At 51.4% G+C, this 27,994-nt stretch overlaps 1 protein-coding gene across 1 annotated transcript; it reads left to right on the top strand.

Annotated features, from left to right (window-relative positions):
* Nucleotides 1-166: 166 nt before the first annotated feature.
* Gltp (glycolipid transfer protein) lies at nucleotides 167-19,888 on the top strand. Its single transcript, XM_076922483.1, has 5 exons — nucleotides 167-390; nucleotides 13,540-13,598; nucleotides 14,994-15,127; nucleotides 17,040-17,190; nucleotides 18,817-19,888. The coding sequence occupies exons 1-5, from the start codon at nucleotides 288-290 to the stop codon at nucleotides 18,997-18,999; spliced, it is 630 nt and encodes a 209-aa protein (XP_076778598.1). The 5' UTR covers nucleotides 167-287; the 3' UTR covers nucleotides 19,000-19,888.
* The last annotated feature ends 8,106 nt before the right edge of the window (nucleotides 19,889-27,994 follow it).

Below are 27,994 nucleotides of genomic sequence, written 5' to 3'. Positions count from 1 at the left end.
GCCCGCGCTTCCTCTAAGCCCCGCCTCCAGACCAATGGTGCGGCGACTGCAGAGGCAGCGGGCTCTTATTGGTCGAGAGGGCGCGGCGGTGGGCGCCTATTGGTAGAGCCTCGGAGGGGCGTGGCCGAGTGCTCCATGGCCCCGGCCTGCGGGCGGCGCTCGGCGCTCGCTGCGAGGCGCGGGCGGAAGTGGCGACGCTGGCGTCCCGGGAGGCGGCGGGCGGCGACAGCCCGGGCGCGGACGCCCTCGGCGCGGGCTGGGGCATCACCAAGGGCCTCGACCCCGAAATGGCGCTGCTGGCCGAGCACTTGCTCAAGCCGCTGCCCGCAGACCGGCAGATCGAGACCGGGCCCTTCCTGGAAGCGGTGGCCCACCTGCCGCCCTTCTTCGGTGAGTCCCGGGCGCATCCAGCCCTCCTCACCTACCCAGATCCCTCTTCCTCCACCTCCACCTCCTCCCCCAGATGCACCCCAGCCCTTAACTCCCTCTCGCTCATTGCACCCAAACACCGCTTGCTATTGCACGGTGGACAGGCTGCACCAACCCTCCGGCTCCACCGAACGCCTTCATCCCCGGCTTCATTTTTCTCCCCCTTCAGAATGGTTCTCAACTCCCCCCTCCCACCCCACACCCCCGTCAGAACGATAAGCATTCCCAACCCTGGCCTCTTCTCATCCCAGATCAAAGAAAGCCCCCCACCACCAAAGACTCGAAGATGGAGCTGCCAAACTCAAGGGCCCTTTTTAGAGGAAGTCATGAAAAGGTTTTCCCCCATCTGGGAAAGGGGTCAGGAGAAGTGGGGCAGGATTATGGGGATGATGTCAGCTGCAGGGTGCCTAGCTCGACTCCCTCCCTCACTTTCAGAAAGGAAAAAGTCCCTTCTTCCAAAAGTCAAGTTGAAGCTCCTAGGAGCGCTGGAATGAGTCCCCAAGCCAGTATCTGACGCGCGCTCTCCCCGCCCGTCCTCCAGCCCAGACCTTGTTGTAAAGTGGAAGGAAAGCCAATGCCGCCTGCCCTGCCCTTTGCCTTGCAGTCCACAAAGGGTGCTGCTACCTGAGCCTTGCTTTGTCCTCTGTGGGGACGCTCCCAGCGCCCTACCCTGCCAGCTCACCTGGTGACTTTGCAGGAAGACACCAGCCCCCGGTGCAGAGTCCAGTTGAAACCCACGCTTAGACAGAGCCTTGAGGCTACCTTAGCCTGAGGAGGTCTGGCACCCACTCAGCTGCTTGCTCAGCCCCTGGTGGGGACAGGGCATGCGTGGCCATGTAGATCTGGACATCGGTTTTCCTCTTGTGCCTTGGAGTCCCCATCTGTGAAATGGCTGGTTTGAGGGACTAAATGATATCTGTGAACGGCAGGTGTTAGCTGTGGGAAAGCGCTTATGTGAAATTCTTGAATCTAGTTTTGGGCCCTTTCCACAGATGTCTAATTGCCATTAACCCTGAAAGTGCCAACCTGGAGTAGCGACCTGAGAGCAGGTCTCAGGCTTCCTCAGCGACTGTTGAGCCCCACATGCTCCAACGCACTACCCAGTGGGTGCTCTGTCAGCCTGTGGCATGCAGAAGACCTGCTTTTCACCTGTAGCTCGGCTGGAGATCAGATTGCATCTCTGGAGGGAGCTGCTGGCATTAGCGTTGTTTTTTTTGTTTTGTTTTGTTTTGTTTTTTTGTTGTTGTTGTTTTTTTATGACAGCATTATGGGTTTTTGAGGGTGTTTTTGTTTTTGTTTTTTTTTTCTTTTTGGTTTTTTTGTTTTTGTTTTTTTGGTTTTTCGAGACAGGGTTTCTCTGTGTAGTAGCCCTGGCTGTCCTGGAACTCACTCTGTAGACCAGGCTGGCCTCGAACTCAGAAATCCGCCTGCCTCTGCCTCCCAAGCGCTGGGATTAAAGGGGTGTGCCACCACTTCCCGGCACTGTTTTTTTTTTTTTTTTTTTTTTTTTTTTTTTTTTTTAAACATATTTATTTGTGAGTGTTTGCATGCTGGGGGCTGGAAGGCCTTTTTCAGAAGTCAGTTCTCTCCTTCTACCATGGGTTTTGGGACCCAAACTCAGGTCATGGGGCTTCACAGTGACCTATTAAGTCACCTCCCAGCCCCAACAACAACATTATGTTTTCTGTGTTTGTTTCCCCCTTGGCTTTCTGAGCAGTTGCTAGTCTGAGCCAGCCTGTCCTGGGTTTATAATCTGCTAGAACCAATGGGTCTCAAGTGAGGGCAGTTTTGTTTTCTAGGTGGGGTATCTGCTGGTGTGTGGAGATGGTTTTGTTCTTTGTCGTTGAAGGGGTGGAGCTGAACGCCACAGGACACTCTCTGGGTACTCATAGACTCCGACACCCCTTAATACACAAGACAGCCGTAAAGAATGCTGAAACCCTGTCAGTGACTGCACAGCGGTGGTGGCATGACTTCCCTGCCCTCACCAATGTGACATGGCAGCACTTGGGGCACCCCTAGTGCCCGAGTGTCCGGCTGGTTTGGGAAGAGATGGAAGGAGGCAGCTGAAGCCGAGGCAGACGAGTCGCCCTCACTCCCTGTTTCTGATCTCAAAGGACCCTTGTCTCTGCTGCCATCCTGGGCTGTGGAGTGTCACAGCTGTGGACAGAAGCACCATTTAGACAGATGCTTCAGTGCAGTTGGCCTATGAAGGGTTAACTGGCACAGGTCACCCCCGAAGCCATTTACTGTTCACCAAAGATGGTCATTCTTGGCACTCCTATAAAAGAAAACATTTTGAATGCGCTCTTCCTGGGTGGAACTTTCTCCGGTGGACCCAGGTTCCAGGAGGGTTCTCTTGCCCTGGCCTTGGAGAGACCCACTGTCAGTTCTAAGGTGGGGACTTGGTCTAGATCTTTGGGGTGTCTGTCCCCAGTCACTTGGATGAGCTGGGCACAGTGTGTGTGGCCCTGAATTACAGCTGGTCTGCAGTGATGGCCACAGGAGTCCAAGGCATTGTGGGGACAGGTTCTCAAATCACAGCGAACCCAAATAATGGCTGACATGTACTGAGTACTTATGACTTACCAAGGATCTGATACAGATCAATTAGTGCACTTCATTCTTTCACAGATAGTATCTGTTTTGAAGCCAGGGTTTTGTAGCTCAGGCTGGCCTCAAATTTACTATGTAGCATGGGTTGGCCACAGTTTCTGAGTTGCAGGTTTATAGGCATGTACCACAGTACTTGGTTTCAGGAACCTGTCGGGTTTTTGTTGTTGTTGTTTGTTTCTTTGCTTTCTTGTTTTGTTTTGTTTTGTTTTTTTCTGAGGTAAGATTTTACTCTGGCTTGGAACTCACTGTGCAGCCCAGACTGGTTTCAAACACAATTCTCCAGCCTCAGCTTCCAAACTGTTGGGATCACAGATGTGAGCTACACTCTTGGCATCTGTGGTGGTTTAAATATGCTTGGCCCAGACAGTGGCACTATTAGGTGTGTTACTGTGGGTGTGGGCTTTAAGACCCTCATCCTAGATGTCTGGAAACCAGTCTTCTAGTGGCCTTCAGATGAAGATGTAGAACTCTCAGCTCCTCCAAGCACCATACCTGCCTGGACGCTGCCATGCTTTGTGCCTTGATGATAATGGACTGAACCTCAGAACCAGTAACCTAACCTCAATTAACTGTTGTCCTTTGTAAGAGTTGCCTGGGTCACGGTGTCTGCTCACAGCAGTAAAACTCGAAGACAACATCTCACAGCCTTTTGAAGTAGGATTTTTAAAAAGCAGTCCTCTGCTGTCGCTTGGGAATCATTTCTTTGTAGACTCTGTCTTTCTCTGTCTGTTTCTATCTAACTACACACTGAGCCTGTCTCCTGTGTCCCTGGTCATATCCAGGGTGGCTTGGGGTCTACTGCTTGAACGTGGTGACCATGATGTAGCACTCCCCTCCTTTGGGCTAGGCACACTGCTTCCTACTTATCACTGCGGTAGGCAGTACTACTGGCAGCGTCTCTAGGTGTATTTCTCCAAATAGTTCTTTGGGTATTTCTCAGTTTTAGACGTGAACTTGCTTTGGTCCTGTCAGGACAACCACCTTCCTTAGTTCCTCAGGGTGTGTCCTGGGACTGGTGACTGGGCTTGGTTCACATTGATTCTTCTATTCCTTTGGGTGTGAGCCTCACGTCAGCCTCCTCCTCAGGTCAGCCTGCTCATCAGGGTTATAGCATCCCTTTGAGACCTACGTGCTGCTCCTGTCTCTCCAGCCTGAGTTCTCCCACTGTGCAGATCTACCACATGCGCTCAGAGGCTGGTCCTTTCCCCATCTTCTTTCTCCCCCCTGACCCAGTAATTGGAGCTTAGCGACTGATCAGTTACAAGTCTGACCTGTGACTCCTGCTCTCTGTCTTTTAGGTCAGTTATACAGCCGCTCTAGGCTCCAGGAGGCTGATGTCCCTCTGCAGCAGAAACCTCACTGGCTCCCTGCTCTCTCCTGAAATCTTTGCTGCTAACATTCTGAATGACTCACAGGCCCACAGCCTCCCGAGCCACTGTCCCTAGAGTGTCCCCGTGTCAGCTCTTCTCACTTTGCACCTCGATCACCCACTACACACTTCCTTCCTTGGGTCTGGCTGGAGTCCACATGTCCTTAAGGAATTGGCTTAGCAATAACCCCACCCATAAAGTCCTTCTTCCTCCTCCTCCTCTTCCTGTTCTTCTTCCTCCTCTTCCCCCTCCTCTTCTTCCTCCTCTTCCTCTTCCTCCTCCTCCATAAGGAGAACCCATTGTATTCTGTGTCTTAGAGTAACTTCAGTGCCCAAGGCTGGCATCCTTTTTCTTTACTTTTTAGTATTTTGGGAACCTTTCCCTATAGCCCAATCTGTCTGGCCTTGAACTTGTGGTACTTGTGGTACCCCTGCCTCAGCCTTCAGAGTGCTGGAGTTATTGATTCACATCACGCTTGGCTGCTTTCTTTTCATATTAAAATCTGTGACTAAGTCAGAAGACATAAGCCCTGCCCATCCTGTACTTGTGGCAGACATTATTAATCGATCACAATTCTGTGTCCCCCTCTTAGAACAACTGCTCTTGATCAATTAAAATTGCTCCATGAGGGGACACCTATTTGCAGTCATTGTCTAAGGAAAAGCCAGGGATAGGGAAGCCTCAAACAACAGTTTCTGATGCTGGGGACGTGTTTTCTTCAGTTGTGACTCTTAGCACAATTAAAATCAGCGTCCTTAGAATCTGGCCTTGCAGGTACCTGACACTTATTATGTGTCTCTGAAATGGGTCCAGAAAATGGTTCTCTGTCTCTTTTGATTTACTGCTTCCTCCCATGGGGGGAAGTGGGAGCAGGGGCACTTTAGAGTCACAGAAACATCTGCTTCTTGCAGCCAAAGAAACGGAGGCAGGAGAAGTTATAAAGCTTCCCAGGGTCAGACAGCTAGCGAGTCGCCTGTCTAGTCAGACTGAAATTCAGGTGTCTGGACTCCTCAGTTCCTCTCCAGTGGAGAAAAGCCCCCTGTGGAAACAGCCCGTCAGGCCTCCAAAAAGGTCCAGTAGTTTTGCTGGCATGATGGGTGACTTTGCTGCGCAGCAGGTGGTCTGGGTGTCCCTTTCGGACCCTCCTGTTTCTCCTGCTTCTTTAGGAGGACAAGTTAGAGTGCAGGCACCATTAGACTTGGGGGAACCCCAAGCAGGAGAGCGCTGCTTCCTCTAATTGGGATGCACAGGGAAGTGCCTCCTGCATCCTCATCTCTAAGATGCTCCCTGGTGTATCCAGCCCTTTCTGGGACTGAGGACCCTACCACAGCCCCACTGTGTTTTGTTTAAAAGGAGTACAAGTCTGTTGGGGGCTTTTGCATGCTGACACTTTCAAGAGAGACAAGGGGGACTGTGCTCTCCCTCTGGTCTAGCAGGCTGGTATGGGTCCTTGTAAAATGTCTACAGCTGCACTCTGAGCATGGCAGGGGACAGAGATTATCCTGGGGTTCATCTTCCAAAGCCCTGGGTGTCGTGGCATTAGAGGGAGACTGAGCAAGGCGTGGTGGGCCCCCCAGTGCTGTCGCTCCTGGCTGAGTACCTCGGGACTGCTGACCTACCTGGCAGTCTGTAGGATGACTGCCTTTGGGGTACAGAGGGGGACAGTGGGTTTGTGTCTGACTAGTTTCCTCTCATACTTGTCCCCTGAATGCTCTGGACAAGTGAGTGGAAACGGACATTTTCATCCTACTGAGCCCCCTCAGAGTTGCGCTCTCTCGGGTGCCTGGGTAGAAACATACAGTCCATGCCCGATGCAGTTGTCATCTGGGCAATGTCCCCCTGGAGGTGACCTCAAAAAGAGAAGATGGTGCTTGATGCCTAGAGTCACCTCAGCTTTGCGTGGCTGAGACAGACAGACAGGGTACATGTAGCACAGCCTCTGGGAGATGGTTCTGTCACAGAGAAGGCATTCCTGAGCCATGGTGACTTACAGCCAGGGCTCACAGCCAGCTGTTGGCTGCTTCAGTCTGAGAATCATTCCAGTGCAGCCGAGGGCTGTGTGGAATAGGTCTGGCTCCTGCTGCCATCCACTCGTGCGCCATGGCCTCCTGAGACGGCTTGTAGGTCTTCTGTTCAGGAGATCTGGCTCTGAGGCCCCTCTGTTAGTGTAAGAGCAGGAGACAGAAGGGAATGCCAGTGTGTGTCTGGCCCTAAGGACATTAGCCCCTCCTCACCTGGTCTGCAGAGGTGAGGCATAGTGCTGGGAGTCTGTCAGGGGCAGAAGGCAGGCCATCCTGTGACCTGACACCCAGTAGCTCTCCTGGTTTCTAGGCGATGTCGAAATGGAAGGTCTTCTGGCTCAGGAGCTTATGAAACACATGTGTGACCCCATCACAGCTAGCCTGGCCCCTTTAAGACGACTGTGGGCAAGTGTGGGTATTGGTGGAAACTGATTTCTAACCCTTATAAAGGAAGAAGGTAAGACAGGGGAATCATGGCCTTCCGTTCCTTAAAGAGAACCTTGAGGCTGATTCAGCCCCGGGACAGGGAGGCCCTCCCTGTATCTTCAGGAACAGCTGCGTTCTATGGGAAGTCCTCTTTTGGGCAGAAGCTTCCTGGGCTGCTGGATGTGGCATGTGACCTGTGACCGTGTTAGAGCTTGTGGGATGGAAGAGCAGGCTCTGGTCTTAGGTTTCATTGTTTCTGTTCTTAAAAATGGTTTAGTGAGTCTCCCTGGTTCTGTTACATTTTTACAGTGGCTTGTCCTCCTTCCCCCTTACTGTTACAATGTGGCTAAGCATTCTGGGTTCATCAAACTCCGGCCTGGACCTGCAGCTTCCCCAGGCTTCCCTGTGCTCCAAGCACTTCCTCTCTGAGGAAAGTGCTAGCCTGTTGGGAAAGATGAGGACGATGCTGTGTTGTGTAATAAAACATAAATAAGCCTTTTTACTGAGGTGCCAGGAACTGCAGAGCCCTTCACTGAAGCTTCGCAGCCTCCTGTGAGATGGGAGTCATTACGTTACCCTTCCCTTACTAACAAGGCAAGTGCCGCTCAGAGACCCTAGCTATTTTTTCCCAGGTCACACAGCAAGTCAGAGCCGATTGCCCCAACTGTGCCTCCAACTCAAGGCTGGCTTGTTGTTTGTTTGGATCTTTTTGTTTGTTTGTTTGGTTTGGTTTTTTGAAAGGATCTCACCATATAGCTCTGGCTGGCTTGGAACTCACTCTGTAGACCTGGGAATAGCCTCAAACTCACAAAGATTCTACTGCCTCTGCTCTGCCTCTGGCCTCTGCCTTCTGTTTTCTTCTCCTTTGTAGAGCAGAGCCAGCTTTAGGACGTGGGCGTCCCCAGTGTTCTCATTCTTCAGGATCAACCTGTGACCTGAGCCTGGACACCCCTCCCAATTAATAAAAGATTCATCCCCATCAGCTGTAATTTGAGAACCTCCCATTCTGATCTTGTAACTCAGGACCTGTAAAGTTAATCTGCTGGGAGTGTCTAACAGATGCTAGGATCTGGCTATGAGAAGAAGGAATTTGCCGCAGAACCTCCCCAGGCCACACAGCGTGTATTGCCACACAGTGACCACGCCTTAGAAATGAGCGTTTGGTGGCTGAGCTAGTGTGTCCCATGGAACACATGCAGAGAGTGTCCTGTCTCTTCCTCTGTCTGCTCATTTACCTGTGACAGGGTCTGGCCATGTGGCTCAGACTGGCCTCCGATAACCGGGGTGACATTTTGTTCTTGAATGAAAATTATTTCTGAGAGGAAGTGAGGGGGTGGGCCAGGACGTGGCTAACTTTATACTTTCTTACTCCACAGTGGGGCAGTGGGAACTCCCTTGTTGTGATGGATAAAGCTGCATGCCTGTAATTCTAGCACCTGGGAGGCAAGAGAGTTCAGGGTCATCTTTAGCTACAGAGTAAGTTCAAGGCTAGCCTGGGCTACCTAGAATTTGTGAGAGAGACAGAGAGACAGAGAGACAGAGAGACAGACAGACAGAGACACACACACAGACAGACAGACTGACCGACCAACCAGACCAGACTAGACCAGACTGGAGAGGAAGACCTGAGTTTAACTCCCAGAACCCATGTAAAAAGCCAGGTGTGCTGGTGCTTGCTAGCCTTGAACTCTTGAACCGATTCCCCTGCCTCAGCCTCCCGCAGGCAGGTGCTGGACACTACACTGTAATAGAACCCAGGGCTTGCATATACTCAACAAGTCCCATCTATGACAGCCACACTGTAGCTCCGCAGTGGTCTTGCTAGACACGGTGTCCTGTGTTCCTCAACTATGTCGAAGGCAGGAAAGGAGGAAGTAAGTGTTTATGGCATGTAGTGACAAGCTGGCTGGTGGACAGTTCTGCTCTCTGGGTAATGTCAGCCATCTGGGCCAAGACCCAGGCAGGAGACCTTCGGTGGCCCCTGTCCAGGCACAGCTGTCCCAGAGCGTGTACATGAATTCCTCTCCAGGTACCCACTTCCTTTTGCAGTCGGGGTGGTTTTGACAGTTGGCTGATTGGGTCACTACTGGACCCCTGCAGGCAAAGCAGGAGAAAATAGCCATCGGTGACCCAGAGATGCTTTTTTTTTTTTTTTTTTTTTGGTTTTTCGAGACAGGGTTTCTCTGTGTAGCCTTGGCTGTCCTGGAACTCACTCTGTAGACCAGGCTGGCCTCGAACTCAGAAATCCACCTGCCTCTGCCTCCCAAGTGCTGGGATTAAAGGCATGCGCCACCACTGCCCGGCCAGAGATGCTTTTAAAAAGATATCCAAAGTGGGAAGACATGGTGCCTGGTGGTAAAGGTTTAAGGGAGCCTGTGACATCACCAGGTCACCCCTTTATTTATATATGTGTGTGTGTGTGTGTATATATATAATAAACAAAAAGTATATAAATAAATAACATAAATAAAAATATATTTATATTTTATATTTATTTTTATTTATATATATTTTATATACATTAAATTATATATATAGATTATATATTAAAATATTTTTATATATTTTACTATTTTTATTTTATATTTTTTATATAAATATATATATATAAAATGACCCTATTAAGAAAGTTACAAATGCCTTGCTCTGTGAGAGCAGGAACATTAGTGTTCCATTTGTGAGGGTTTTTTTAAATGTATATGTGCATTTTTAAAAAGCCATGTGCTCAGGGATGCCCACAGAGGGACCCAGGTCCCCGATGCTGCAGTTCCAGGCAGCTGTGGGCTGTCTGACAGGAGTGTTAGGAACTGTGCTCATCCTCTGGAAGGGCAGCAAGTGCTGTTAGCTGCTAACCGTCTCCATCCCCTGTACTACATTCTAACACACGCTATCCAAAATGCTTAAACCAGAGGCTGACGTGTCCGTAAAATAACCAAAAGACCTCCATTTTGTCTTTTCTCCTTTGTCACTGAGATTAAGCATCTTTTAATTTCATCTGTGAATTACTCACTCTAAAACCCTTTTCTTCTTGTTGTTCTGCAAATGCTCTTTATATATGCACATGCTGGCCTGTGTTGATTTTCTCTGCTTTCTACCCCACTTGGTGGATGGCCATTTACAAGAAGTTCTTGGGTTTTATAACTGGATTTATTGACCTTTTCTAATGTCTTCTGGGTTGAGAGAGGGAAAAAAAAAAAAAAAAAAAAAAAAAAAAAAAAAAAAAAAAAAAAAACCCTTACTAGGCATAAAAACCCTTCATCAGTGTTCAAAAAACCCAGAGCTTTCCTGTACGCAGCCTGCCTGTTGGGGCTGGTTATGATGACAGGAGGCGGTGGCACTGTGGGCCTTCCTGTTTTTAAAGGCAGCTCCTTTCCTTCTGGGGGTTACAGGACAAACTAGAAAAGCATCCCAGCGTCCTCTCTCCCTCCAGGCCTCAGGCAGGTTGAGGACACGGCTAAAGAAGGCAGAACAAGTTTGGGAGAGAACTGCAGAACTAGTCAAACAAGAAAGGTGTTTGCTACGTTCTGGGGGAGCGGTTAGGCTGGTACGCTGTGGGAACAGGTCACCCTCTGCCCTGGGCGGGGGCCAGCACAGGTTTAACTATTAGAAAGGCCACACTCTGCAGCACTGTTCTGAGTTCACACCAACAGATACGTTCTAGAAAGCTAAAGTGGGCTCGGGGAGCCCCCGGGAAGCAGAGCTCCCCCCAGCCTCCTGTACGTGGAGTTCTCTTGGTGAAGCACCTCTGGGCTGTAGGAATGGCTCACGCTCGGGGTTCTTAAGTCATTTGTCAAAGTCATATCAGAGTCACAGCTCACACCCAGAGCCAGCTGGCTCTGAAGTTAACAGTCAAGTTTCCTTACCAACCACAGGTGCCACAGGCCCGCTTGGCTTCCAGTATGCCGCCTTCGGCCTTTCCTGCCCACCCTTCTGGGGTCACAGACCTGCCACTGCCATCTCTTCTTTTGGGGTAGGGTTTCACAAGCCAGCTCAAGCTGTCTGGAACTCCTGAATGATCCTCCTATATCACCACACCAGACCCACTCTCCTTCAAGTCCCCCACGGAGCCTGCCATCCCTGCTTCACCACCCGCCGAGCCCCTCCCCCACAGCAGAATGGGTGTCCTGGCCTGGGCAGCGGCCATCGGGCACACACAATGAGGGCTGCTGTGGGGCCAGTGCCAGCTGACCACAGCGGCTTTGTGACCCTCACCGAGTGCTGTCAGGAGAATGGGGAACAATAAGCCTTTCTCCTGCCGCCAGGGCGGATGCTCTCAGCACCATAACATGACTGTTTCCAGCAAGGGAAGGGCAGAGTCCCGCATTAGCCTGCAGCTGGCCGCCCGCCTGCGCTCTGCCATCAGTCAGGCTTCCTGGCATCTCCCTTTGAAGGCTGTGCTTGATAATCTCTCAACACCTGTTGTGAACGGCAGCCCACGGCTTCCCTTACAGCAGCCCTGCCCCACACAGGACCCAGGAGTCTCATTTTACAGGGAGGGAAACTGAAGGCCAAGTTCCTTCACAGACTCTGACGTCTTGGGTGAGCAGGTGGGTGGGTGGGTGGGTGCTTAAAACTAGCATCTGGGGCCCATCCAATCTATGCTGAAGAGGGTAGACGGGGGAGGGGAAATGTAGCCATTGGTGAAGCATCTGCCCTGCCATCCGGCACAAGGCTGAGCTTGGAAGCCTGATACCCAGGTGGGCAAAACAAAACTGGGGCTAGACCCGAGTAGAGAGAGAGGGGTGGAGACAGTAGGATCCCAGGAGCTTGTGGGACAAGAGCCTATCAGGGAGACCAGCTTCCTACAGTCCGCTCACCCATGGAGACAGTTCAATATTACCAGGAGCCTGCTGTTCCAAGGGCCAGCAACTGAGGCCCCATGAGGGACTTGAGTGGGCTAGATGTGGGCGCACACCTGCCATCCCACCATTTGGAGGCGGAGGCAGGAGGACCGTGGGCGGCTACTCAGCAAGATGTCTCAGAAAGAAAAAGTGAAATGTGGGTGTACCACGGGGTGAGCACCTCACAGAGACTCAGAGAGACATCTGGGTCGTGGGGCCTGACTCTAGAAGTAAGACATCGTGGAGTACCTGAAGCCCATGTGCCAGCAGTTACCCCACCCTGGGCATCCGGCTAAGTACATCGAAGTATTTTTCTTTTAAATTGATTTTTGCGTTCATTTGTATGAGCATGCGTGTGTGAGCCATGGCACCCAAGTCAGGGGTCAAAGAACAACTTGTGAGGATCGGTTCCCTCCTGCCGTGTGTGTCCCAGGGACTGAAGTCAGGTCACCAGGCGTGACACTGGGATCACAGTGAGCCAACTCTCCGGCCCTTAATTTAATGCTTTTGATGCAAGGGTCACACCAAGGACCTCACGCGTGCTAGACCGGCATTCTGCCTCCGCCTCACCCCCAGCTCAGAAGCATCATGGTGTCTTGTTTTCTTTCAAGAGGTTCTGCTTTGTAGCCCAGGCTAGCCTCAAACCCTTGGTGGTCTCGCCTCTACCTCCTAAGTGTAGGCAATACAGGTGTGTGCCCCGAGCATGGCTGGCGCACCTTAAATCCTGATTTCTGACTTCTGTGCCAACCTTGCTAAACGTGCAGCTGACACAGGAGGAAACAGGCGTGTGGTCAGGGAGACTCGCCCCGCTGAGGAATGTCAGGCCAGCCTCACTACCACCTGCCTGGTTCCTCCTCCATAATCCCACCAAGGATTATGTCAGGGATGTGTCATCAAAGGTGGCTCCACCACACACCTCTTCACATCTGCAGTGCAAGAATATTCCAGATGGCCAGCCAAATGTGCTGGTCACCTTCACTGGAGTTTACCTGCAGAAGTTCTTCCTCGGGGCCATTTGTGAAGTCCTTAAGGCAAGGCCCTGGTCTACCTCCTGGGCAGAGGCATCTCCCTTCTGTGGGCCCTGAACCACTTCTGACCTGCTGTGGTGTCTTTGTGTCCTTGACCCTGAGTCACTTAGCAAGCCCACTTCCCAGCAGGGAGAAGCTGAGGGTTGGAGGATCACAGGCCCCAAAGGTGAGGCTCACACTGGAGTGACTCTGCAGGCCTATACCTCTCCTCAGCAAGCAGCTTTGGCCCTGCGATATTCTGGTTGTGGCGATAGCCTGCCAAGAGGATCAAAGTCGGGGAGAGAGGCAGGAGCATGCCTCCCGTGCCAAGCACAGTACAGCCATGTGCTGGTCTACATGTCATCTGCTCGAAGGGACCACTTCTTATACAAAGCCCCATTTCACTGGGACCTGCCAAGAAGGTTCCCACCTCCACACGGGAACACTGGAGCTCCAGGGTGAACAGAGTGTGTGTTCACTCGTCACACGCCTGTGGTGGGTCCCGTTGTCCCGTGCTCAGGATGGGAAACCTGAACTCATGAAGAGCAAATGCCTGAGCCTACCCTGCCGAAAAGCAGAGCGCTCTCCTGGGTGGTGCTGTGCTGGGGAGAAGCAACTCCACCAGCCCTCAAAGGCTCTGACCAATTCTGGAGCGACAGTCTGCCGTCATCCAGACCCCAGAACTCCCTGAATTCATGTGGCCACAGAGCCTTCTAAATACCTATAAATAGTTCTTCCCAAAACACACAGGTGAAGGTCCTCCACAGCCTGCAGTGTCCTGAATGCCACCTTGGTTAGGAATCTAAATCTCTTCTCATTCTATTCCCAGATTGCCTTGGGTCGCCGGTGTTCACGCCCATCAAGGCGGACATAAGCGGTAACATCACCGTAAGTACCCAATGGGGCATCTAAACCATCTCTGCCCAGTTCCCAGCCCGAGGACAGGGCAGAGGGCAGGAGGCAGTGGAGTCCTAGCCCTCTCAGGCCCCATTGCAAGCAAGCATGCAGTCCAGGGTCGGCTGACAAGGCTAGTGGGGTGGCTCAGTGGTTAAGAACACTGGCTGCTCTCCCAAAGGTCCTAAGTTCAATCCCCAGCACCACATGGTGGGTCACGGCCATCTATAAAGGGATCTGACGCCCTCTTCTGGCATGCAGGTGTACATGCAGACAGAGTGCTCAGACATTTACAAAGGAGAGAGAGAACGAGATGAGGTAATGGTTTAAGTCCTAGAAAATGTAGACCTGGGTTAGGGCGACAAACCCGTGTAAGAACCAGGGCTAGGTGGTGCTGGGGAAGTGAGAGAGGTGGATCCTGACGGTCATCCGACAGCCAATGAGAGAAGCTTAATATATAAAGATGGAGGGCTGGCAAGATGGCTCAGTGGTCAAGGATGCTTGCTGCTCTTTCAGAAGCCTGGTGTTTGGTTCCCAGCACCCATACCACCCAGCTCTCTGTTGCTCATAACTCCAGTTCTGGGGATCTAGTGCCCTCGTCTGGCCTCCATGGGCACTCACATGTGTACACACACACACACACACACACACACACACACACACATACGCGCGCGTGTGTGAATCCCCATATCCTAATAAGTCAGTCACACATACATACACAACAGCAGAAAGAGAAAGGTGGCGGGGTAACTCTGGTTAGACATCATCATGCAGGCAATCCTGTAATTCCAGCACTCAGGCTGGACCCATGCTAGCCTGGGCTATCTAATGAGACATCCCACCCACCCCCAAGGAAAGAATAAGAAATCAGATCCATGGCGGCATCAGCATGGCTTCTCCATGCACACTGAGTGTGCACAGGTCTCGCTGTGTGGTCTCAGGTCTCCATCCCCAGAGACCTTTGAGCCTGGTGTTGCTGTTCTGTCTTCACATGCACAGAGGAGGAGCTTGAAGCTCAGAGTGGTCAGTCACTCACTTAAAGTCACACAGCAAAAAAGTACAGAGGCGGGAGTACAGAGTTTTGAACCCTTTTGCCTGTGTCCGTCCCTCTTCACTGAGGGACTCTGTGTCTCTGCTGTCTGAGACCGTGTCAGCCAGCCGGGCTGGAGCCCGAACCTGTGACCTTTGGCACGTGACTACTACCCATGACCTTTGACTTGTTATGTCACTACCTGGAGCCTCTGTGTTCTAATCCATGGATTGGGCATTGAGAGTAGTGTCAGGGACCTGGGCGGTGCCAGTACCCGGGATGCTGTACACATAGGATGGGACAGTGCCCAGTGTCTGCCGGGCAGGCCGTGATCTGGGAACCTCTCTGCTCTGTTCTAGAAAATCAAAGCCGTATATGACACCGACCCAGCCAAGTTCAAGACCCTGCAGAACATCCTGGAGGTGGAGAAAGGGATGTATGGGGCAGAGTGGCCCAAAGTGGGGGCCACCCTGGCGCTGCTGTGGCTGAAAAGGTGAGGGACTTGGGGGCGTGGCTGGGCTGCATTGGGCGGGGCGTGCTGACCCTGAGGTGAGATTCCTGCTGCCACTTCCTTGTGCTAACCCCAGAGCTGGCAGAGAAAGGGCCTTAGGCCCCTGCTCAGTTCCTTACGCCCCTGACAGTTTCATAGATTGTGAGTCAGGTGTGGCATCTCCTTGTCTCATGGAGGAACCCACAGGGGCATCTGGAGGCCAAGTCACAATTCAGGTTGTCTGAGCACAGTGGTGCAGGCTGGGTACTGCACAGAGGTAGCCATGCTGAACACAGGTGAATTTGTGTATTAGCAGTTTCTCCCCCCTCTCATTTTTGTTTTGTTTTTGTTGTTGTTGTTTTTGGGTTGTTTTTGTTTTTGTTTTTGTTTTGTTTTGAGGCAGAGTTTTTCTGTGTAGCCCTGGCTGTCCTTAAACTTGCTTTGTAGACCAGGCTGGTGTCAACCTTAAAGAGGTCAGCCTGCCTCTGTCTCCTGAGTGTTGGGATTAAAGGCGTACGCCACCACACTTGACTTTTGTGAGCCTCTTGACAGAAATACTGTCGGCGTTCTAGTGAGTTTGCACAGATTGGCGTGTCCCTGCTTTGAATCTTTTCAGTGGTCCAGGATTCTCTAGCTGTGTGATGCCAACTGCCATGGAGAAGCCAGGGACCCTGCCCTGCCCCACGGCGCTTCCCAGTGTTGACATCTCAGGGCTCTGGGCCAGGACCCAGGAGGACAGGGCAGCTCAGCATCTGAGCCCCCAACACATGCTTGTCTCTGGTGAACTGGACCAGGGGACGTTGGCTTCCCAGAGGGCGAGGCTGGGCGGTCATCAGGGTAGGGTTGCTCAGGAGCTGTCCCACGCACACTGCCTGACTTTGTCATGTGGCCTTGAAGGCCTGGGCTAAGGGACACCCCCAGTTCACTTACCCAGCAGTAGCAGCAGGAGACGATGCTCTTCGTATCTGAGTGACATGCGGGCTGTGGGTGAGCAGGAAGGTGGTGTTGGCTCTGGAGTGTGAGCAGCCTTTGTCACGTGGAGAAGCCTCTAGCTAAGACAAGCCGGGGTGCAGCTCTTCTGCTCCAGAAGCACTCCCATGGCCGCCGCCAGCCCCCTGCAGGAAGGGAGCAGAGACATTTGTTTGGGTTCTAGTCAGATTGTGATGGGCAGAGAAGGCAGGAGGCTGGGGTGAGGCTGAAAGGGCACATGCCTGTAGAGTGGCTGATGGCGCCCGGTTTGGCCCCATGTATTTGAAGGGTGTAGGACACAGGCCCTGTGTGCTTGGCACTTTCGTCGCCCTGGCGGAATGTTCCAGATGGAGAGGAAGTGGTCCTGTTAGCCCAGAGTCTCTGAGGGCTCAGCCCTCCCTTGGTCAGCTTCACTGCGAGGCAAGACGTCTTAGTAACAGACTCGTGTAGAAGAAGTCACTCACTTCATGGCTGACATGAAGCCGGAAGTCACTAGGGACTTTCTTCAGCTAGGCCCCGCCTCCCACAGCCACGCCCAAGCCTTCTACACAGGAGCCTCTGGGCTCCTTTCCCGTTGTCTTAGCTGCACCACAGGGCTGGCAGTGGTCCTGTTTCCAATTCAGGTTTCCTGCTGTGTCCCGTGAAGCCCAGGCAGGGGTCATTACAGTCAGGCAGCTCAGTGGACAGATTCAGAAAGGTCCTGCAGAGGTGAATGGACAAGCAGGATGCCTGACGTATCCCCTCCAGGGGCCACTCTGGCTTCATCCTTTAAGCCATGAGAGGCTGCGAGGACCCAGAAAAGGCTCTGCTTAGAGGCACGCTGCCACAGACCCGAGTGGAGCTGGGTCATCCCATTCTTGGGGGCCTAGGTTGCCTAAGGAGGGTACTCCCCGTACACCAAGTGCAGTGGACCATGGTCCTAAATGTCTGTCCCCCTTGACCGCAGGGGCCTGCGCTTCATCCAGGTGTTCCTGCAGAGCATCTGCGATGGGGAGCGGGATGAGAACCACCCCAACCTCATCCGAGTCAACGCCAACAAGGCCTATGAGATGGCCCTAAAGAAGTACCATGGCTGGCTGGTGCAGAAGATCTTCAAGGTGAGCACCGCGGGCGGGACTGGAGGACTCAGGTTCCCTCCACTGCCCTCCTGACCCCGGGAAGGGCTCACCTGTGCTTCAGAGGGTGGGGCTGGTGCACTGAGTCCCCTGTGCAGCCATGGCTAGCCCTGTTTGTGGTTCCTAGTGGTCCTGCGGGTACCTCAGCCTGTGAGTCCATGGCTGCGAGAAGAGACACAACTCCAGGCTCCAGAACTACAGGGTGATGGCAGGCTACCCTGGGCTCTCACACTAGGCACGGAGGGAAGAAGGGCCCTGCCCCCAAGGAGGCAGCTGCCCCACGGTTACTGCCGCCTGTGTTGAGTTTGCTGACCACAGATCCTGAAAAGGGCTCTAGAGCCAGCCTGGGCAGCAGGTTTGTCAGGCTGGAAGGCTTAAGGAAGAGATAGCAAAAGGCCTTCCAGATGTCCATGGCTACCCCGCCTGTCATCATGTGCTCAGACTGTCCCTCCTTCCCCAGGAAGCCCAGGCTCTGACAGGAAGGGTCCCAAGTCAGGCTGGGTCATGGGACAGGAAGTATAGTGGGCCCCTCTGGGCCTCCTACCTGTGCATGTCTGGGGCCAGAGGTCATCTTGAGCATCCCAGTATTCCTGCAAGTGTCTTTCTTCAAAAGCCCTTATAAGCACTTGAGTCCGAGTACCGCCCCAGCTGCCTGCACGTGCACCACTAGTGGGCCCTGTTTCACACTCCGCCCTCTGATGATCTCAAAGGCCTAAGATTCAGCAGTGGGCCTGGCTGGCTGGCTACACCTCTTCCCAGAATGTTCATAGAGCACAGGTTATCTGAGCCAGCCTGGGCAACATAGTCAGATCCCATGTCAAAAAGAAACAGTGAGCGCCTGGGAGCCTGCCTCTGAGTCTCAGTGGCCTTACGGCTTGCATGAGTGCGAATCTGACCCTACCCTGGGGTCTGCGCCCTATGCAGCACATGGCTCAGGCTGGGGGCCCAGAGCATTTAGTCCTTTCACCGTGGATCCCGGATCCTGATGGATCATAGCAGGCCTGGGTGTTTTACTCGGCTGTGTCCTTTTCCTCTGGCTCTAAGGGTCTGTGAATTTCTGGTTCTCTGCCCTCTGAAGAATTGAGGGACTTCCCTAAATTTAGCCAGGTGTCACCTTTAAGGACAGACACATGTGTGCCTGAGGTTGGGCTGAGCATCTGGTACTCTGTGCAGCGTGGAGTGTGTCACCTAACCTTCCCCAACCGTTTTGTGTTCACTGTATAGCCCTGGCTGAACCAGAACTCACTTTGTAAACCAGGCTGGTCTCAAACTCACAGAGATCCTCCTGGCTCTGCCTCCTGTGTGCTGGGATTGAAGGCGTGTGCCACCTTGCCTAGCTACACCTCCCTAATCTTAATATAAGCAACCATTGGATATAGCTAAGTAAATCTCTCAGGGCCATGCTGTGGTCTGCACTCAGGCCTGCCCATGCCCCAGGCTGGTGTCCTGCTGCCCCTCACAGCTGAGGAGAGACGCATTCCCTTTCCTCTTCCAACAACATGAGCAGAGAGACTTGCCCAGCACTGGTCAGGGATGGCCCTTTGCCCAGTGTGTGAGCCTGGTCCTTCCCCACTAACGCAGTGCCTTCCTTGCCTCCTGCCCCTCAAGGCTGCCCTGTATGCAGCACCATACAAGTCTGACTTCCTAAAGGCGCTCTCCAAGGGGCAGAACGTGACGGAGGAGGAGTGCCTGGAGAAGGTCCGTCTCTTCCTGGTCAACTACACGGCCACCATAGACGCCATCTACGACATGTACACCAAGATGAATGCAGAGCTGGACTACACGGTGTAGACTCCGGGACACACAGCCCCACATGGGCACAAGCAACCCCATCACTGTGAATCAAGCTGGGATCCCCAGCTCAGCTCGGCTGGCCAGCCTGGGTCTGCAGGGGCGGCCTTAGCTTGTTAGAGGTCTTTTGTTTTCTTGGTTTTGTTGTCTTGGCCTATCCTAACAGAGCAATAAACACGTTCCACTCACTCAAAGGCTTTGCCAGCAGCTCAGGCTGAGCCAGGCCTTCCAGTGTGGTTTAAACCGATTAACTTGCTAACGATGAATTCCTAGGGTTTTGTCTTTTCCTCCCCTCCCTAGCTCAGGAGGAACCCGGCTCAGGGGAGACATACACCTCACCCAGGAAAGAAGCCTGGTCCATCTGGCCCAAGGGTGTCTTGGATGTTTGAAGGACAGTGAAATCTGACTGGAAGTTCAGCAGGGGCCACACAGGGCCGCATGGCTGGCATAACCAGCCCTGTTCTCTCTCTTTTTCTCTCCCTCTGTCTCTTGTCAGACAGGTTTCTGGTTTTTTTTTTTTTCCTGAAATGTACCAGCAAGCCTTTTCCAACGACTGACACGGCACACACAGGCGACCATACGTGACTGTGTTTGCATTCTTCTGCATAATGACTTTCTTCAGGGTCGGGCTCTTCCAGCCTAAGAAACTGCCTGACCTGGGAGTCCTCCAGCTGCGGAGACCCAAGAAACTGCCCTGCTGCCTTAACCACCCGTCCTTCTGGAGCTAAAAGAGCTATATTTTTTCAAGTATCAGGGTAAACACACCCTGAAAGAATTGATGTATGTTAAAAAAGAAAAGAAAAGAAAAACAAACCCAATGAGGAACAATTGGTGATTTTTATGCAGAAACTAAATAATCTTTAATAAATAAATCTATATTTTGAAATCACATCTGCATGTCTCTGTTGGCTCTTGCTTCTTGTATTACTTTCTGTATCAAAGGTTATAACCTGGGGTCACGGTAGTTAACTCGGCACTTCTGGGAAGAGGAAACCCCAGCTGAGGAATTGTCTCCTCCTGATAGGCTTGTGGGTGCATCTGTGTTGCAGGTTTCTGACTGCTGACTGATGCAGAAGGTCCTGCTCACCCTGGGTGCTGCCATCCCCGGACAGGAGGGCCTGGGCTAATGAAAGCTAGGAGTAAGGGGTGTTCCTCTCTGGTCTCTGCTTCAGTTCTGTCTCAGGTTCCTGCCTTGACTTCACTCTGGAATGAACTGGCCTGTAAGCCAAATCCACACACACACATCCGTACACCCTCCAGTTGTTTTTGGTTAGAAGTTCGACTGGTCAGACTCAAAAACATAACTGGTGGCCAGATAAGGAGAGGTTTCACAGAAAAAAATATCACCCATGTGGCTCCTTTGAAACACCCAGAACCAGACCTGCTGGCATGTAGCTGCAATCCCAGCACTTTAGAAGCGGAGGTAGGAGAATTGGGAATTCAAGGCTAGCCTGGGCTACATAGCAAGAAATGAGGGGGGAGAGAACCATGATTCTTAATGGGAGCTGAAAAAAAAACCGAGAGTGCTTTCTTTGTTTGCCTCGGTTTCCCCCAGCTCTCCGAACAAAAGCTGATTCTTTTTCTGATACTACAATTACAAGGAGAGGGAATTACAAGGAGGAGATGCTGTCCTTGACCTCTGGATAGTCTTAGTTGTGCAAGGTGGGTCAGTGCCCGAGGGAGATGCAGGTACCTAGTTTGGAAGGCTGGCCTCAGACTTGGCCAAGGGATGTGTGAGGCTATTCACCGTCTCCTACTTCAGGTTGTGTCCTAATCACTGAAACTCAGGATGCCGCTGCTCTCTACGTTCTAATTGCTTTCAGAGGTTGGGCTTCCTACAAACGGAACACTCTGCCAATAAGAGACTTCTGTGTCTTCCTTCTAGCTCCAGTGGACTGCAGTGAGATCAGGAAGGCAGGCTCTTAGACAGGAGGGATTTGCCCAGGGCCAGCCTCCTTCACTCCGGGCACCTGCTGGGAGATTTTGAGCCCAGAGACATGTGTCTAACTAATCTTTGTCATTGGGGCACTGAATTCTTCCTGGAGCAGGGAGAGAAACAACAAATATCAGTTCACCTGGGATGTCAGGAGCCCCATTTATCAGAGGAGAAAACAGCCCCCGTCCCCCAGGGGACTCCCATCTCACTCCAGGCCCCTAATAGTAAGTCCAGGGTCCCCATAACCCCCAAGTAGCCCCTTAGGTATCCCTCAAGTAACCTCTTATGCCAAGAAACTTCAACAGCCCTGAGCTGGCTTGATCTATTTGCTTGTCGAGTCACTCACTTAAAATGCCTACTCTCAAACTTTTTCTAACGGGTACCTGACGTCAGACCGAAGCTCCCTCCACACTTCAGGCCTCAGTTTCCTTATCTGTAATGCCGAGGTCTTACCAGGCTTACGCTTAAATGTTACCTTGGTATCTGCAAGGCGACTGCAGCGGTTTTGGAGCTGCTTAGTGTGTTAAAACTGCACCCCCATGTGGAGGGCATGTGAGCTTGTGAGACTTTGGTTAACTTAAAATAGCCACCTGTAAAACCAAAAGGGTAAAATGAGGACAAGCCTCAAGTTATAGGAAAAAAATTAAAAAGAAAAAAAAATTCCGAGAAAAAAAACGAAAAATGTACTGGCTGTATGCCACATGTAAAAATACATAACCCATAATATGTATTTCCCCATCCGAAATAGCTGACTATATATGCTTGAGTGTGTTTAACCAATAGATTTAGAAACTACCGCAACTAACCAATAAAATAACTGTTGCTAAAGTCCACCCAAAAAAATGGGTATATAAGGTGTGTGCTTTTTGGGCAGGGGGTCTCTCTCTCTTCCCTGGTTGAGGGGTGACCCTGACATGCCGGAACAATAAAGCTCTTGCTGCTTGCATCAATCTCAGCCTCCTTGTCTCTGTGCACTGCGTGCCCCGGAGTTGAGACCCTCGGGCCCAACAAGCTGTGAAGTATAAAGCTCCCCTCCCCCCTGTTCTGGTACCAACAGATCCTAGCTCGCCCGCAGGTCCCCGATATCCGGTAGGTGGCGCTCTCCGCACGCCTCTGCAGGGGAACCAGGGGCGGGGTCTGCCAGCCCCGCCTCCGCGCCCGGCAGGCCACGCCCACAGTGGGCGGACACAGTCAGCTTCCATAGTCTGCTTTAAGGCTTAGGAATGTCCTGTCTCTTAACTGTTCGTCGCTGCTGCACCACCAGCAACTGAGAGTTCTTTTGTTGGTCTGTCTGCGCGCCTCTCTGTGCCCCAGTTTCCCCACGTGTACGCTACAGAAGCAGCTTTACTTTTCAGGATTATGTAAAATACAGCGTGGAAATGCTTGACGCAAAAAAAAAAAAAAAAAAGTAAGTAAATCAATAAATAAATAGGGCTGGTTCTATTCCCAGTACCCACACTGAGAGTGACAGCCGGCTGTAGTTCCAGTTCCATGGGATCTTACGCCCTCTTTTGAACTCTTTGGGCACTGCAGGGTACGTGATGCACGCGCGCGCGCGCGCACACACACACACACACACACACACACACACACACACACACGGGAAACAAAACACTCATACAGTAAGATAATTTTTTTTTTACAAAAATTACAAAATGTCTGATGCATAGAAAATGGTCAACACTACTTTTGCTGATACTTTTTTATTTATTGTGATTTTGACACCTGGCTGGAGCACCTGAAAGGACAACCTAGTCCCCCCCCACACACACACACACTGTAATTAGCTAAACCTCAACCCGTTCACTTCTTGTTCTTAACCACACAGCAGAGTTTATGCCAACACATCAGTTTAGGATGCTGGTGGCCCAGGCACTGGGGAGTCTGAAGCCAGCCTGGTCTACAAAGTGAGTTCCAGGACAGCCAGAGCTATATAGTGAGACTATCTCAAAACAGACAGACAGACAGACAGACAGACAGACAGACATCCTAAAAAGTGTCCTGCAATCTGACTGCTATTTCTCCCTCTCTTCAATGTGTTGTATGATTCTGGGTAAGTCACTTCTTTCTCTGGGACCTCTCTTTTGTCATCTTTAAATGGGGTTGGGGGAGGGGTTGTTGGTTAAATGTTTCAAAGCTCTGGCTTCTTAGTTCTGTTCATCTGAATGGTCACCTAAGCCCAGAAAGCAGTGTCTGGCTTGTCCTAGCTATGTAGAGACATCAGTCCTCAGCCTGTGTCCTGGGAGGGGACCACACATGCAAGGGGCTCAGTGCAGTCCTAAGCCCCAGAGAAGGCTGACAGTCATGGCTGCTTGGGAACTAACCCTAGGTCACTTCTTGGTCTACACTGATTGCCTGAAAGGACTCCTTCAGCTCCTGTTTACTGAGCATCTATCTGCGAGAGATCCTGACACAGGCTCAGGGAATCCTGCAACAAGGCACAGAGGTGCCCAGAGACGGACACCGAGCAGAGAGAGTCACAAGGCTCTAGGGTGAATGGCAGACTGGACGGTGTCATGGGGATTATTTTTGGAGTCCTGATTTAACCTAGGAACTGGTTGGCTCAGAACTCTCTGAAGATGTGTGCTTAGAGCTGAAACCTGAGCAGGTGACAGCGAGAGGCTGGCAATAGCTAGTGCAAAGGCCCTGGAGTTGGAAAAGAAGGAACACCTGTCTTTTCTGGTAGCACAAGGGACAGACCCCAGGTCTAATGCTCTTACACATTGGGCAAGCTCTACTACATGGTTGAACTAGAAGTTGGTATGTACCAAGGACAGAAAGAGGCCCATGTAGCCAGACCCTGATGGTCTGGGGAAGATGTCACCCATAGGTGCTGCGTTTACCAGGAGGGCTTGGCTTCTGTTCTAACAACAGAGAACTGTTTCAGTGAGAAGACAGTGACAAAGTTTACACTGTAAGCAGCTGTTTTCCAGGTGCCCAAGGAGGCCCCTGCTACGGACTCTGGAGAAGCTGTGATATTCCCTGTCACAACAAGCACCTGGCTCCTCCTGACTGGTATGGGTAACAGCATCGCCTGCCTTTGTGGTCGGACCTGGTGGGTGGGGGTGGGATGTGTTTCAAGTCACGGTCCTGTGCTAGGACTTTAAGCTTAATCACTAGAGCGCTCTCCTGGCAGGCAAAGCCCCAGCCAGCATCCTATTGTCTGGATGTGGTGGCCAGCACATGACTATTATCCCAGACTTGCAGGGTGGAAGCTGGAGGACCAGAAGTTCGAGGTCATCCTCAGCTGCATAGCCAATTCAAAGCAGAATACCTCAGGCCTCTTCTCCAGAAAACCACCATAGTCCTTGTTTCGACACCCCCATTCACATCTCACAAACCTTCATCCACACCAGCAGCCAACCCAGGGACCCCAGTTAAGAACCCCAAAAGTCTTTCCCTGCGCCATCTCTGAAGTGTTCCCTGGCCAGCTGTGGCTAGGCCACACCCGCAGGCTGCCAGGCCAGCTGCCCAGTGGAATGGCATCACACACCCAGCGGCTAAGCCTTGCAAGTGGCTGTGCCCATGGTAACGGTCATTTGAGGAGACGGGCTTCCACCCCACCTGGCCTCAGGTTTCTGCCCCAGGGAGAATTCCAGAGGAGCCTGATTGAAGCTGGGTCTTAGGCAGGGTGGAGCCTCCAGTCTCCGGGAAGGAAGCCAGCTCTCTTCAGGACCAAGGTATACAAGCCGCTCCATTGTCCCCAGTCTCCATGTACCCTGTGTCTCTATGGCTTCTGGAAAGGGATGGGGTGTGACTTCACAGGGAGCCCATCTGATCCTGGCCTAGGCTGGGTAGCTCTGGGTAGATGTCTTTGCCTCTCTGGGTATATATGCTTCCTTTCCCGTATTCATGAGGCGTCCAAGAGGACAAAGGTCTACATGGTACCTGGCTCACAGCAAATGCTACTACATAAATGCACATTTCCCAGACCATGTGTGTGTGCGCGCATATGTGAATATATATATACTATGTTTACATTGCTGAAAGGAGGTAATTTATAACAACACTTAAATCTAAGCAAAGCTTAAATTTTCAGTTTAAGAACGAAGCGGAAATGTGTGGTCTCCTTGCTCCCCTTAAAGGGATGCCTTCAGTGAACTGGGATGCAGTTCTCTGGAAGCCCTGGCTTCCATTCCCAGCACCACATAAGGCAGGCTGGGCAGTAGATCTGCCACCCTAGCACCCGGGAGAGTCAGAAGCTCAGAAGTTCAAGGTCATCTTCGGCCTCGTTGTGAATTTGAGGCCAGCCTGAATTAGAAACTGTCAAAAAAAATTAAAAATAACAAAAAGACAGAAAGAAAGAAAGAAAGAAAAAAAGAAAGAAAGAAAGAAAGCAAGCAAGCAAGAAAGAAAGCAAACTTCCTTTTGTAAATGAAACGTCTACGGTGCATTTCGATGAGGTCCACTGTTCGTTTAGATTTGGAGGCGACTAAGGATCACTTCTGTGGTCAAACTCAGTGTCACAGACATTCTGTCCCTAAGTGAGCAACCGCTCATTGGCTGCATTTAACATCCTTGTTTGAGGAAAACATCTCTCCGCTGGCAATTTTGGTTTTATCCGTTCTGATGAAGTTTGTCCAGTCAGCAAGGAAGGCAGGACAAAGCCCGGGACAGCCTTTTCCCCATGTATTTCATGGCTTCCTAGTTCAGGTTTTTCTTTATTTCTCTCTCTCTCTCTCTCTCTCTCTCTCTCTCTGTGTGTGTGTGTGTGTGTATGTGTATGTGTGTGTAACTCTGTACCACATCCAGGCAGATGTTCTCAGAGACCAGAAAAGCGTATTGGATGGAGGCCCTGAAACTGGAGTTACAGGCAGTTGTGAGCTGCTATGTGGGTGCTGGGAACTGAACCTAGGTCCTCTTGTAAGAGCAGCCAGTGCTCTTAACTGCTGAGCCATCTCCCCAGCCCAATTTCCCTGTTCCATTCAGGTCTGGCTTTGCCCATAATACAGGGAACTTACTCGAGGCCCCCAGGGACCTAGTCACTAGCCCTGGGCCCAGGGCAGGGCAGGACTGAGGGGTTCCAAAGAAGAGACTGGGATTGGGCATGGAGAGAGACACAGGGTGGAGAAGTGTGGGGAGGAGGGGGAAGAAACCTTGTCAGCAACATCTGTCATCATCTGTAAAGTAGGGACACTAAAGCCAACTCACAGGGTCACAGAACTACACACGGCCCTGGAAAACCTTGAAATTGGTCAGGTTGGGCAGTATGGCTTCATCCTGAGATTCTCTCACAAAATAATGGTATGTTTTCCAAGAACATACACCAGAACCACCATGATAGACTACAGCACTATACTGCCCAACTCAGTCCGTGTGAGCATCCTCTGAGATATCCCTACAAAAGTAAATTTGCCTGATGACAACTTTTCTCAGTCCCATAGCCCACCACTGAGCGTGACTGTCTTTACTGAGCAGTTACAGAACACACAGGCACTACCCAAGCGTCATGGGTACTGTTATATTCAGTCCCACCAAACCACCAGGTAGAGAGGTTACTATCCTATTATACAGAAGAGGGAAGCCAGGCTGGGTGAGGCAGGCTCACCACTGCCCAGAGTCACACAGCTAAGAAGTATGGAGGAGCCAGACCAGGTACTGTTTGACACTAGAGAACAGCTTTTTCTTCTGATCTCTTCCTGACGACCTAGGACACAATTGCTTCTTCCTATGTGAGTCAGGTGGTACAGCCATCTTCATATATTCATACATACGAGGACACCTCACAGTCGACTCTACAGGATTTTGTTGCTCTAATAACAAACCCCAATCCCCAGTACCACCGTTTCTGGCTCCATTTCTTGCTTTCCCTCCAACTGAGTAAGTACAGTGACTTCTGACTTATGTCTCTACTGAGTCCGTCACTTCCCAAACATTTAACCATACAACATATGGTCTTTCAGGTCCGGCTTTTTCACTTAAAAAAAAAAAACAAACCCAACCAAACATTTGTTTATTTATGTGTTCTCACACATGCCAGCACACATGTGGGGGTCGGGAGACAACTTGCATGGATTGGTTCTCTCTTTCTGCTGTGTGGATCTGCAGGATTGGGCTCAGGTTGTCAGGCTTGGTGGCAAGCACCTTTGCCCACTGGTGTATGACAAGACTTTTCCTGGGGAGGCATGACACTTTTCCCAGACAGGGATCCCATGACCCACCAAAGTCCAACTTGGTGAACCAATGACTTTGATTGGAGTTACTTACAAGAGCTGTTTCAAAGACAACTGTATCACCAAAGCCCACCCCAGCATGGGTGACAGCCCACAAAGCTGGGATCACACTGCACAGCTGAGATCACACTGCACAGCTGGGATCACACTGCACAGCTGGGATCACACTGCACAGCTGGCAGGCAGCTCTGGTGGTTTCTGCTTCTGCCAGACAGCTGGTCCATCTCTTTCTTTGCAGTTAGGTTGTTCTGAGTTGTCTTTGCAACTTGGCCAGGCTTACTCTGGCAGGGAGGTGCCTAGTGAATCTTTTCAGCTTCAGGAACTTCCTGAAGCTATTTGAGTTGTTTACCTTCCTGACTAAGGAGCTTCCCTGCTGCATGGAATGTTTCAATCTCAGAGAAAACTGTTACTTGACACCCACTGAGTCAGCTCAAGGGCCATCTTCACTTTCTGAGGTTCAGCTTTATGGAAAGATGAATTGGTGGTGCTGCTTACTGCTACCCCCTTGAACAGATGCACACTTCCCCACCCCACCCCACCCCCCAATTCATCTGTTTAGCATCTGGGTTACTTTTAAGCTGTTTTGAATGACAGTGCTCTGGACACTCTCTAGTGTTTTTACCAGACACAAACTTTCGGTTCCCTCAGCTGTGTCCTTTGGAAAGGGAATTGCTGTGTCATGTGTCACTGTGTTCTTAACATTTGAGGAACTAGCTGCCGGTTTTCCACATGATCTGGATATCCAAAGCCTCGCTCTGCAGCCCTCTCTGTAGGGACCGTGTTCCTGCTGGCTATGCTCTGCCTAAGGGTCTGCAGCTTGTGTTCAAATCCTCCCAGTGATGGCATCTTCCATAAGTGCCCATCAGCTCTTTCCCTCCTAGGTTGG

The sequence above is a fragment of the Arvicanthis niloticus genome, chromosome 24, assembly GCF_011762505.2.
Source record: "Arvicanthis niloticus isolate mArvNil1 chromosome 24, mArvNil1.pat.X, whole genome shotgun sequence".
NCBI lineage: Eukaryota > Metazoa > Chordata > Mammalia > Rodentia > Muridae > Arvicanthis > Arvicanthis niloticus.
The sequence above is the reverse complement of the archived record's forward strand: the minus strand, read 5'-3'. Positions and strand labels throughout refer to the sequence as shown.